This window comes from Genypterus blacodes, unplaced genomic scaffold (genome assembly GCF_046128005.1).
Source record: "Genypterus blacodes isolate CSIRO-AG114 ecotype Tasmania unplaced genomic scaffold, CSIRO-AGI_Gbla_v1 ptg000293l_1, whole genome shotgun sequence".
NCBI lineage: Eukaryota > Metazoa > Chordata > Actinopteri > Ophidiiformes > Ophidiidae > Genypterus > Genypterus blacodes.
The window spans coordinates 113,960-127,500 of NW_027467084.1; the positions used below are offsets into that span (position 1 = coordinate 113,960).

The 13,541-nt window shown below is 46.1% G+C and overlaps 1 protein-coding gene across 4 annotated transcripts in view; it reads right to left on the reverse strand.

Annotated features, from left to right (window-relative positions):
- The window catches only part of sgsm2 (small G protein signaling modulator 2), a 34,110-nt gene that overhangs the window by 4,914 nt on the left and 15,655 nt on the right, over positions 1-13,541 (reverse strand). The window contains exons 4-17 of one of the 4 annotated variants that reach the window (XM_076137118.1): positions 11,643-11,810; positions 10,510-10,577; positions 9,819-9,967; positions 9,608-9,742; positions 8,072-8,193; positions 7,929-7,996; positions 7,473-7,636; positions 7,239-7,371; positions 6,576-6,713; positions 3,541-3,715; positions 2,811-2,875; positions 1,993-2,138; positions 523-651; positions 240-422 (exon numbers count right to left, since the gene is read on the reverse strand). In XM_076137118.1, the coding sequence (XP_075993233.1) occupies positions 240-422; positions 523-651; positions 1,993-2,138; positions 2,811-2,875; positions 3,541-3,715; positions 6,576-6,713; positions 7,239-7,371; positions 7,473-7,636; positions 7,929-7,996; positions 8,072-8,193; positions 9,608-9,742; positions 9,819-9,967; positions 10,510-10,577; positions 11,643-11,810 (1,843 nt within the window). Of the gene's footprint in view, positions 1-239; positions 423-522; positions 652-1,992; positions 2,139-2,810; positions 2,876-3,540; positions 3,716-6,575; positions 6,714-7,238; positions 7,372-7,472; positions 7,637-7,928; positions 7,997-8,071; positions 8,197-9,607; positions 9,743-9,818; positions 9,968-10,509; positions 10,578-11,642; positions 11,811-13,541 lie in introns of all 4 variants that reach the window. The other 3 variants (XM_076137117.1, XM_076137116.1, XM_076137119.1) reach the window with 3 other exon arrangements.

Consider the following 13,541-nt stretch of genomic DNA (forward strand, 5'->3'; position numbering starts at 1 on the left):
AGAAGCTCAATCTTACACCTTCATCTTTTTTTAAATACTTCTTCTTTTTTCTTTTTCTTCAGTTAAGAAGCTTCTGTTATTTTCTGTGACACATTGAATGACCTCTGAGTCGGATCATGTGCTCCCTGACCACATAAACATGTTTACCATAACGTCTGAGGTGGATCTCTGACATTCCAGTCTCTCGTGTTCTCACAGGTTCATGTCTGACGCTCTTTGTCGTGTTGTGGCTTCTTCACCTCGTTGCTGATGGTAGAGTCTCTGTGGACCAGACGCAGCACGTGGCTGTCGATGCTGCTGCCAGACGACAGCTTGGCAAAGATGGCCGACTGCATCTCTTTCTCCCTCTGCTTAACGATCACCTCACAGGCCTTCCACTCCCGCATCACCTGCTCGTAACGCTCACTGATCTTTGCATCGATCTACACATGCAAACAAACACAATCACACATGTACATTTAGAGACAAACTGTGTGTGTGTGTGTGTGTGTGTGTGTGTGTGTGTGTGTGTGTGTGTTGTACCTTGCACATGTCCTTCTTGCCCATCCCAAACTTGTAGTGCCCCAGTAAGAAAGGCCAGACGTCCTTCCTGATGTCATGCTGCACTCCACCGTAATAAACCAGCCTCAGCAGCTCCAGCTCCTTATAGTTCTACACACACACACACATACACACACACATACACACACACATATACACACACACACACACACATACACACACACACACACACAGATATATAGAGTGTAAATGCGTCATGATTATGCTGTTGGATTTGGTGAATGATCACCACGGTTCATTTAACAGCTAAGATGATGTCATTTTGAGCTCTGCAAGGAGAATCAATTTCACTGGAAGAGACAGAGAGAGAGAGAGACAGAGACAGAGAGACAGAGAGAGAGAGACAGAGAGACAGACAGAGAGACAGAGGGAGGACTAGACGGAGACAGAGAGAGACAGAAAAGGAGATAGACATAGAGAGACAGACAGACAGACAGACAGACATAGGCCACCCATGATTTACTTAAATATAAAGCTACATCAAACGATCATACGAAATGTATTGGGGGAGGAAAAAAATATAAATGCAATACTTCAATAGTGAAACAGTGTATCTGTATATAGAGTGTATCTGTAACTAGAGTGTATCTGTATCTGGAGTGTGTATCTGCAGCTCTCACTCTCTCTACCCACCTCAAGAACACTCAGCAGCTCTCACTCTCTCTGCCCACCTCGAGAACACTCAGCAGCTCTCACTCTCTCTACCCACCTCAAGAACACTCAGCAGCTCTCACTCTCTCTGCCCACCTCAAGAACACTCAGCAGCTCTCACTCTCTCTACCCACCTAATGAACACTCAGCAGCTCTCACTCTCTCTACCCACCTCAAGAACACTCAGCAGCTCTCACTCTCTCTGCCCACCTCAAGAACACTCATCAGCTCTCACTCTCTCTGCCCACCTTAAGAACTCTCATGAGCTCTCACTCTCTCTGCCCACCTTAAGAACACTCAGCAGCTCTCACTCTCTCTACCCACCTTAAGAACACTCAGCAGCTCTCACTCTCTCTACCCACCTCAAGAACACTCAGTAGCTCTCACTCTCTCTGCCCACCTCAAGAACACTCAGCAGCTCTCATTCTCTCTGCACACCTTAAGAACACTCAGCAGCTCTCACTCTCTCTACCCACCTTAAGAACACTCAGCAGCTCTCACTCTCTCTACCCACCTTAAGAACACTCAGCAGCTCTCACTCTCTCTACCCACCTTAAGAACACTCAGCAGCTCTCACTCTCTCTACCCACCTTAAGAACACTCAGCAGCTCTCACTCTCTCTACCCACCTCAAGAACACTCAGCAGCTCTCACTCGCTCTACCTACCTTATGAACACTCAGCAGCTCTCACTCTCTCTACCCACCTTAAGAACACTCAGCAGCTCTCACTCTCTCTACCCACCTTAAGAACACTCAGCAGCTCTCACTCTCTCTACCCACCTTACAGTCCTTCTGGTATTTGCTCCACACCTCTTTGCTGAGGCCTCCTGATGCCTCACTGGGTTTGTCTGGGGGCACCATGTTGTGGTTGACCAGGGCAGACAGGTGAGTCCGCACAGTGGACAGATGTCGACAGTAGGCCAGCCCTGGAGACCGCAGACAGACAGACACACAGACAGACAGGTTGCTGCTCACACATGCAGACTGTTGCCTTGTACTTTATTTGTTTTCTAACATTTGATTAGATTTTAGAAAACCAATATTATATTATCAGTATAAATGTATGATGTAAGCAGTGAATGAAGTCGGTGATGCATGTTGGACTCATTATGAGAGATGTAATGAGATGTAATGAGTTATTCAGGAGCAGCTTTAACATTATTGGAAACATTGGTTTGATGCGGTGCAGTTATTGCTCTATAAGCTTCAGCTTACAGATAAACATTGGACTAATATAACTCACCTCATGCTGATATCAAGACCTGTCTGTCTGTATGATACTGAGATATGATTATAGATACTGTTCCTTTGAATCCATACATTTATAAGTGATCTCATATTATTACAGGTGCAGGGAAGTCAGAGAGAGGGAGAGAGAGAGAGAGAGAGAGAGGGAGAGAGAGGGAGAGAGAGAGAGAGAGAGAGAGAGAGAGAGAGATAGATTCCATGACCTTTGACAAACATTTCTAAATGTCATGAATGTTTTCCATGACTAACAGCCTATTGATTGTATTTTGGATATGTATTATTATTTAGTATGTTGGGTAATGCAGGTTGTGCCATGATAAGAATGAAAGTGTGTGAAGTTGTGTACTCACATCCATAAAATGCCCTTGAAACAATCTGCCTCTTCATGTTCTGACAGAGCATCTTCAGAGGAATACTGAGGGACACAAACACGTCACAATGTTCTCACTGGCAAATATCATCTGGAATCATAATCTGTCATATTTGCCAGAAGGACGGTCGTCTCGTGTGTGTGTGTGAATGTCAGACGGTCTCATGTATTCTGAGCAGGGGGGGGTGGAGCTGTTTGATGGATCTATGTAGAGATGAACTCCTCCACTCTGTGATCTGGTTACCGGTATGCATGCAGCCTAAGGTCACAATAGAAGACTCAGGGACTTCATGTGCTATCATTATGATGATATGAACCCTCTGAGCTCATTAAGACAACAGAAGGCTCGGATCCTGCAGATTCAACTTCAGCCATAGAATCTTATCGACATTAGAATCATCAGACCCAAACAGAGAGATACAGGACTCAATCCTGCCCCACTAAAGACCTGATGACTCAGGGTCTAGATCCTAGATGTTCCTCAGAATGAAGAAGGCTAGTTGTCCCTGATGGAGGTGCATTAAACTGTGAAACACTGCCGTGACCATGACGGAGAGCCTGGAGCGTCACTGGGTTTGATGACCTGGGGCTCCAGTTGGGCTCTGTCAGGGGTCAAAGGTCAAGGGCGGGAGAAGTTTGTATCTTTTGCGGGCTCTGTGACCTGTGACGACAGAGAAGAAGGAGTTGTAATGGAGTGAAGGAGGTCATACGTGTGGATGTCTGACGGGTCGTGGATGCAGGTACAGCCAGCAGGGAAGTCAAACGACACGTTGCTGCCGCCCACGGCACACGACTGGCACAGGGACTCCTGAGTGGTTAATTCAGCTTGTTGCCACGACGACGGACTACCTCCAAAACCCTGCATCTCCATCATCTCCCCGTGGTCTATACCCAGAATGAAAGTGAGACAAAGAGTGTGTGTGAGAGAGAGAGAGGGAGGGAGGGGTGTTACTGCCCTCAGACAATAGATGACATCATTTCATGAAAGAGTATCTTGTCTTCCTGCGTTCTAAAGGTCTCTCAGTATGTTTCATGTCTTACATATTATGACACAGGTCCCTCAGCTCAACCATTAATGCATTTTTGCTCCATCCTTCCTTATCATTCATGACTCCAAGAGATGAATAGATGGATGGACGTGACACACGTATGTAACATGTGAGAGTAGGAAAGTCAAGCTTATAGAGGAAACCAAAAGTGGAGGGAACCATTTTGGAAGCAGGAAGGTATTTCAGGGATAGACAGGAAGAGAGGATGCAGGGAGGCCATGCTGGGTTCAGCTCATTCAGAGGGGAGGTGAAGAGACAGCAGAGCTCAGGAGGAAAGAGAGGAGAGAGGAGGAAGAGGAGGAGCAGACAGAAGAGCAGAGCAGAGCAGGGACCAGGCGGAGACTCAGGCCATGCAGGATGCATAGAGCCAGAACAACAGACACAACAAACAATCATCTAACTAAACAACACAACAAAAACAAATGTTTCACAAAGGGGAGGAAAAGAATTTCATAAGACTTCCACATAAGTAAATGCTCTTCACCTTAATTCTTCAGGTTGGAGCTGATGACCTGTCATAAATATGAAGCTGATCTGAGATTGGTTCAACAACCCAATAACCAAAAAGCAAACAGGACAATGCCGGAGTGAGACTCACATGTGCCCCCCCCCCCCCCCCCTTTACTGTTTGGGACTAGACGTGATCGACAACTGCTGACTGTCTTTGGGCTCAGTAACCCCGCCCACGTCTCTACTACTGCGGAACCCCACAGGACCGAATATCCATAACACGCGGGGTGGAGGGGGGATGAGGGGAGGGGGTTAGTGAAGAATTACAGTGAACAGCATCGCAGCGGAGGAGGAAACACACAGAGGAGAAAGGAGTGAGGAGATCAGAATGGAGAGAAATCATAGAGGAAGAGGGGAACAGGAGGACGGGAGGACGGTCCATCACACATGGCTGCTCTCTAAAAACAATGTAACAGGTGCATTAGTTCACATGCAAATTTTCAAGCATGTTGCAAGTGATAAATGAGAGGAGAACAGAAAAGGAAGTCAAATAAAAGAAGTGCAAAACATAAAGCAAATATTCCTTTGATCAAAAGCAAACCGGCCACCACAGCGTAACCCAACAGTGCTGAGGCATGCTGAGCTCTACTGAGAACAAGCCCCACAATGCACCTCTGCACACAGCCAGGCTGGACCTGCCTGGACCGAGAAGAACCAACCTGTGAGGTTACGACCTCAGTACTAACTCAGAGAGAGAAATACAAATGGGCTATAGAACTGCATACATATTGTGTGTGTGTGTGTGTGTGTGTGTGTGTGTGTGTGTGTTAGAGTGCAGCGGCCCAGCCCCTCCCACCCAGTTCTCCCCCTGATCCCTCACTGACATGAGACTGACAGATCTCCAGCAGCTAACCCGAGCCAGCAGGCAGTGTTGATGTATGACATCATAACGTTGTTGTCTCTGCCAAGCGAAGGCTCTAAGCGTCCAATGAAGACGACTCACAGGACTGGAAGCTACTGCATGTTCACTGGAACATCAGACTAGACAAGGAGAGAGTTCAGGGTGTGTGTCCATAAAGTACAACAAGGTACAATCAACACACACACACAAACACACACTCACACACACTTTACACGTTCAGGAAAATATAGAATATAAAAGACATTTTCCACAACTTGTTCAGCAGAAGCATTTGAAAGTGAAATCCTGGTTCAGTCCAGCAGGACATCATGACATCATTGTCCCTGTGTCGAGATGAGAGCATCAGTGTGATCACATGGGAGCCTCTGGAAGCTGAGCCGACGCTCACTGCTGCTCTGGATGGACTTCTATCTATAATTACATATAACTCAAACTCAATGAGCTTCCATAGATGTTTGGTCTCTTTTGGAAACTTTTCTTTCCCATTTCTGGTTAAAGTAAACTCATGTGTAGCTCAACCAAACACCATTAAAATGTCAAATTAAATCCCATTGAATGCGATTCTATTCACTCAGCTCTCAGCTCTCAGCTCTCAGCTGTCATTCAGACGTGTGTCTGCACTGTAAAGGGGATTTGCCTTTAGGATCCAGACACACACAGAGATGGCCGAAAGTCTGGGCACCCAAGGTCCAAATGGAGATTGGCAAATCACAAGTCAAGTCAAAGCATTGTGAGTCCTGCTGCTCAGTTCAGCTTAAGTCTGGAGTCATAATGTCTCTGTATGAAATGTTATGCCAGGATAATTACTGTTATACTTTTATTATACTGACTTCTTTATACTTTATACAACACCTTTATTGGCATTGTTATTATTGTAATTTCAATGATTGAATAACATCATTGATCCTTTTTCAAATCAATAATTATTATTATTGCTCTCCTTTCTTTAATTGTATTTGTTGGGAATCTAAAAAGGTGGAGCTTCTTTCAAAGTGATGCTCAGTGATGGTTTATGGTTTATGGTCCACTGTCTCAGATTAATGCAATAGTTCATTCACTGTATGTTCATTTCTTAATTGTACACAAGGTGAAGTTAAAGTCAACAATCATGTCATCAATCAACTTTCCTTGACTTCCTCTTCCACTGTTACCAGTCAGTCCCAGCCTCCTCCACACTGTTGGGCTCGGCCCCAGGAAGCACACAGACAAGCAGACCAAGCGGGGGGGGCGGGGGGGTGATGAAGGGGGCAGGAGGCGGGCAGGGACCAGGTAAGCCAGGGGTGAGGTCTCGGGGGAGGGGTGGGTGTGTTAAGGTGATAAAAACCTTTCATGACATTAGGGTCTGTGAGGTTCCGCGAGCAGATCATTGAGATCATAGCATGGAGCCTATCTTCCTCTTCCTCATCATCGTCCAGCGAAGGTGCGCGGCTGCCCGTGGTGTGGTGGTAGTTTATAGTGACTGCTTGCACCAGTAAGACAACAGAGAACAGAGTTAGAACAGCGCCGCCCTATAGGCCTTTGGAGGGAGCATTGTGGGAAAGACACCACATGATGGAGCAGAACAGAATGAGCAGAGAAGTGAAATCAGAGTCCCATTCCTCCAGCTGTGTCCTTCCTGCTGCACCTGAGGATCCTCCTCCTTCATCACGCTTCACACTACAGCTGATGGCCCAGTTACATTGAGAAGAATCACATATTCTTTGACTCTTTCATTCCTTCTTTTCTTCCATCTATCTGTTTTTCTTTCCTTCCTCCCTTGCTTCCTTCCCTCTCATCATCCTCACCTCCATTTCTTTTCTTTATTTCCTTCCTGCCTTCTTCAAATGAACTGATCATTCCCTTAGTAAACTTCAGTACTTGTTCTAATTCTTGTAAAGATGGATTTTCAGTAAGACTCCTAAAGGATTCCACTGCTTCTTCTTCCAGCACTGATGAACAGATGAACATGCAGACACACGTGTTCCTACACAGTGATGAAGTCACTTACTTGCTTCGTGTCTGTGTCCAGGGTAAACGATGCGGAACACATAGTCAGCAGCCGTCTGCTCGTCCCCACTCCTGTCCTGCTCAGTGAGCCTGGCAGCACTGCTCCTCTTCCTCAGCTTAGGGAATACTTTTCCCTGAAGCACACACACAACAAACACACACACACACACGGGATCACATTGTGTCTCAGTGTGTACATTGTGTGTACAGAACATCTTTAGATTGTCTCACATACCCTGCCTTTCTGGGACCAGAGGGGGGGCTCCAGTTGACCCTGTGGTAGGAGTCCAGTCTCCAGGCAGGAGAGGAAGGCCAGGAGGTGACCACCAGGGGGGAAATGGAGGGGCGGCCGCTGGATCCCATCCTGACTCACCAGCACCAGTGTTCCCCCACAGTCAGCTGAAGGAAGCACAGAGTCAGACCACCTGCCTGCTGCTTCAGAGTTCAGCCTGATTCCTCTGACTTGACCACAAACTGGCCACATATTTCAATCCAACAGACCACAGACATGTGGGTCAGATCTGCCGTCACATTGTGGTGCCCGTCACATGTTGGGATGTATGTTAGAAGCCTGGCATTACTCATATGGACACAGGAAGTTGTCCAGTTCACCTGATCCCAGATCTCCACTCAGCCTGTTCAGTGACACAGCTTTCAGTTTGAATGAATGAATTGATTTATGTTGACTCACGTCTTTGGTGACAGTGGATGCAGACTATCTGTCGCAGAGGAACCGTCAGAGCGTAGTCCCAGTAGATGCTGCAGAACAGGACAGTCTCATTGAACAGGCTGTTACACTGTTACACATGAGTGTGTTAGTGTGTGTTTGAGTACCTCTTCTCCAGATCACAGTCTCCTAGTGTGCCGTTGATGAGCTGGTTGGGCGTCCACTTCAGGGTGAGGTTCTCTCCAGCCTGGTGGAGAGAGAGGTAGCCTCGCAACACCTCCATCTCCTTCTTCTACCAGGAGAGGAGGAGGAGAAGGAGGGAACAGAGACGGAGAGGTGTGGAGGAAACCAACAACAGGTGAGTGGAGATTATGTCATGAGAACTAAATCAGTGTTTATGTGGAAGGAGGAGGCACACTAGGGGTTCATGCAAACTGATAAGGAGTCCACTGTGTCAGAGGACCAAGACTGAAGTGTGAAGCTATGGGGGCATTGAACATTAACCACATCCATCCTGGTTCAAACGCTGTGTTAACCCTGACACAACAGAAGCCTTTACTGCTTAGAAGAGTCAGAACATCACAAAAACAAAATACTTCGCACAGACATTTTCTATGCTTGTTTGGCCTTGGTGGAGGTATGCACTAAAATAAGTCCTCTTCTAGATTGGATTAGTGCTCTATATGTTATGACAGAAGAGAATGAGCAGCACGTAAGGAGTTAACAGGCTGTGTGTGTGTGTGTGTGTGTGTGTGTGTGTGTAGGAGGCAGATATGTGCTCATTATAAATTCCCTGGACCAGCTGCAAGAGCAACTTGGCAAAACAGTGAGAGAATGATGAGAAGATGCAGTGTGTGTGTGTGTGCGTGTGCATGTGCGTGTGCGTGTGCGTGTGTGTGTATGTGTGTGGTCTAATATAACACATGTTTCTCTGTACAGCAGCAGAGTCTCTGTGTCACTGAAGGCATCTGGGTGCTGCAAAGCTGATTGACTCTACAGCAACACATGAAGGTAACAATCACACTGACATCACAGATCAAATTAAATATAGACATTGTTGCTCGGGCTTACATGGATGCAGAGAGGATCCTATTGGACAGTGCGTGTGTGTGTTTGTGTGTGTGTGTGTGTGTGTGTGTGTGTGTGTGTGTGTGTGTGTGTGTGTGTGTCTGTGTGTGTGTGTGTGTCTGTGTGTGTTTTATGTGTGTGTGTGTGTGTGTGTGTGTCTGTGTGTGTGTGTGTGTGTGTGTGTGTGTGTGTGTTTTATGTTTGCGTGTGTGTGTGTGTGTGTCTGTGTGTGTGTGTGTGTGTGTTTTATGTGTGTGTGTGTGTGTTTTATGTGTGTGTGTGTGTGTGTGTGTGTGTGTGTGTGTGTGTGTGTGTGTGTGTGTGTGTGTGCTGGGCTCAGCTGTGTCCATTATAAAGTCATTAGTCAGCTTCACACAGAGCTGCAAGACCAAAACTATGCAGAGATACTTTAGTTTACAGTCACAAGGAGGGATCAAATCATACAATTCTGTCACTTAAGGTTCATCATAACCTGATCCAAAGCAAATACAGTCTCAGTGTGAGTAGCAGTGCTGCATCAGATAATAGACATTAGAGGTTACTAAGTATTGGCTTCACTAAAATGATCCCCAGTTAGGGTTAGGGTCAGAGATCAGGAGAGGAAGTGGACAGAGAGTGAGAAGCTGCAGACTCACCGGTTGCACCAGCACATTGTTCTTCCCGTACAGGAGGTGTGTGCGGGAGTTCTGGTGCAGCGACTCCACGTACTCCCTCGCTGATGCAGCAAACTTGTCCTCTGACATGCTGCCACTGGACTGCCTCTTACGGATCTACAGAGGGGAAGACTCATTAACCCATGAACCACCGCTCACCTGCACCACCTGATGATCGACTCCCTTCACTCACCCCGAGCGCAGGCCGGCGGCTGGCTGAGGCATCCATGCTCCGGTGGGCCCCGTGGATCCTGTGGCGCTGGACCAGTTCATTGGCTGAGGGGTCCGTCCAGAAATGATCTGATGTCTTCAACTTGGTGTATTCCAGAGCGCAGGGCCCCACTGGAACACAACCCACACACACACACACACACACACACACACACACATACACACACACACGTGGTAGCAGAGCATTAAAGAGCAGGAATACATTATTAATAACAATATAGAATATAAACAAGCTCTGCATCCATCCTTACTGATCCTCTGCATGGTCACACTGGAACCCCCTGGATCCCCCCTGGATCCCTCCTGATCCCCCCTGGATCCCTCCTGATCCCCCCCTGATCCCCCATGGATCCTCCTGATCCCCCCTGGATCCCCCTGACAGGTCACCAGGTCATCAGAGGGACTCACATGTGAACACTTCACCTAAGCTGCACTCTGCTTGTCTACGTTGCTTTTTTTGTTACTTGCTCTTTGTTTAGAGGGATTTAAATGTTACATTATGTGATTTCATTTATTTGGTACGTTTGCTCTTTCTGATAAAAGTACAACCGTGTGGAAGACTGTACCGGCCACACGGTTGCTATGGTTTTACTCTCTGGTCATCAGCTGTCAATCACAGTGATAGTTGTGTCAGGGTGATGTCACATACTCACCCAGCAGGGCGGCTAAGATCGGCCCAAAGACGCAGTCGTGCATCAGAGCCTCCCGCTCATAGTACTTACTGCAGAAACACACAGACAACAGGAAACACCTCAAGGAATGTTCCAGAAAAACACACATGTCATCAACCAGGAGGTTTAGGTTCAAGCTCAACTGGGATTCTGCCGGACCTCAATCCCCAAAGTGGGAGTGAGATATGAAAGTCTGTTTATATACTGTATACAAGTGTATATGTAGAGAGTATATATATGTAACCCTAAGTGTCTATAGAGTATATATATGTAACCCTAAGTGTCTATAGAGTATATATATGTAACCCTAAGTGTCTATAGAGTATATATATGTAACCCTAAGTGTCTAGAGAGTATATTTATGTAACCCTAAGTGTCTATAGAGTATATATATGTAACCCTAAGTGTCTATAGAGTATATATATGTAACTCTAAGTGTCTGTAGAGTATATATATGTAACCCTAAGTGTCTATAGAGTATATATATGTAACCCTAAGTGTCTATAGAGTATATATATGTAACCCTAAGTGTCTAGAGAGTATATATATGTAACCCTAAGTGTCTATAGAGTATATATATGTAACCCTAAGTGTCTAGAGAGTATATTTATGTAACCCTAAGTGTCTATAGAGTATATATATGTAACCCTAAGTGTCTATAGAGTATATATATGTAACCCTAAGTGTCTAGAGAGTATATTTATGTAACCCTAAGTGTCTAGAGAGTATATTTATGTAACCCTAAGTGTCTAGAGAGTATATTTATGTAACCCTAAGTGTCTATAGAGTATATTTATGTAACTCTAAGTGTATATGTATCTATATTCTGCTCTCCACTCTGTTCCTGTGCTGCTTCATCCAGCTGCTCTGCTGAAACAGCAGAGCCACTTCCCAACAACCACCACATCAATGATAAACATGAGAGAAGAACTCAAGGTGTCTAGTTCTGATTAAAGGACTCTGAACTCTAAACTCTGCTTCACATTATGTTTGAGGCGTTCATCTTCCATCACTGAATTGCTATTGCAGAATTTTTCTCTGAAGCATCAACTCCTGCTGAAGCACAATCAGTGTGAGACAGACAGACAGACAGACAGACAGACAGACAGATTCACCTGGAGTTGTCCACAATGTACTGCACAATCTTATCCAGAACCTTCTCAAAGAGAGCTGTTCGGACCCAGATGTGTTTGATGGCCTGTGCAGAAAGAGGCTGGGGGGGGCGGCTGGTGGTGGAGGAGCCCTGTCTCCTCAGGGGCTCATGGCTCACACTCTGGGCTCTCCTGCAGAGGACAGGGGTCAGACAGGGGTCAGACAGGGGTCAGACAGAGGGTGAGACAGGGAGTCAGACAGGGGGTCAGACAGGGGGTCAGACAAGGGTCAGACAGGGGTCAGACAGAGGGTCAGACAGAGGGTCAGACAGAGGGTGAGACAGGGGGTCAGACAGGGGGTCAGACAGGGGGTCAGACAGGGGTCAGACAGGGGTCAGACAGAGGGTCAGAAAGAGGGTGAGACAGAGGGTGAGACAGGGGTCAGACAGGTAACAATTACTGTGTACTGTTTCCTAGCTTGTCTTCAAGTTAGGAGGATCAAACACCATGGAGCACAGATCACACACACATCGCACACACAGGTGATCTCCTGCACATGTGACCATCTGAACATAGCTCATCCAATCACAGCACATGTATGTATGAGTGGTAGGAACAATGTGAAATGTGTCAAATGATTGATCTGGCCCGGTTCTTCTCAGGTTCTACCATGGAACCAGAGAGGAACCAAAGAGGAACCAGAGAGGAACCAGAACTCCATCAGTCTGAGAAAAAACATAAAAGAAAATGTAAGAACATGTTTCCTCATTTCCAACCAGCTGGAGTTAACAAACCAACAAGGACAAACACATCATCTCCTTGGCAGAGGTATGAAGATGAATTTTTTGAAACTACAGATTTCTCTAGCAGGGAAAATGATCTCAGTAGATTTAAAACAACATTAAACATGAAAACATCTGCTTATGTGCTTGAGCTGTAGTTAGAGGAGTGAAGCAGCCTGATGGAGGCTGAGGCTCAAACCTGCTGATTGACCTCATTAAGACCTCATTAAGGGGACAAAGAGCTGTAAGAGTGTGAGCCTCCACACACAAACACACACACACACACACACACACACACACACAAACCATTGGTGTGTGTGTGTGATTACAGAAACATGGCTGAGTTCATCACAACAATAACTATCACAATTAGTTTTCCATAAATCTAAAGAACACAGCCTGAGCCATGTTCTGGTTGATCCATGTGAGAGAACACGTGACAGCTGAGAGTCAAGCCTCACTATCAGTCCTTGGTCTGACGTGGAGGCGTCAGAATGTAAATGAGAACATAATGAGCTGCTTGTAAAAGAAGCCAAAGGTTTGAGGTGAAGGAGTTTAATGAATAAATGAAGACAGCAGAGAGGCTGAGAGAAGATGAAGCTTCAATGATGTCATGATGTCCATGCAAGTGTAGAATCTCTTGAAATGATCAAAGTGTTCCTCTTCCTCTTCATCTTCCTCGCTTTACTGGATTTGTCCACACATGTAAACAGCTGACTGAACTGATTGATTAGATTAATATGAATGAGACGATGATCTGTTTGAAGGCATGGCCACCAAATACTGAACATAGCTCCTCCCCTGATCTCTGACTGAAAAGATCTGAACCACATCACCTCCTGAAGAACCACATCACCTCCTGAAGAACCACATCACCTCCTGTAGAACCACATCACCTCCTGTAGAACCACATCACCTCCTGTAGAACCACATCACCTCCTGAAGAACCACATCACCTCCTGAAGAACCACATCACCTCCTGTAGAACCACATCACCTCCTGAAGAACCACATCACCTCCTGAAGAACCACATCACCTCCTGTAGAACCACATCACCTTCTGAAGAACCACATCACCTCCTGTAGAACCACATCACCTTCTGAAGAACCACATCACCTCCTGTTTCTGATTCAGCTTGTTC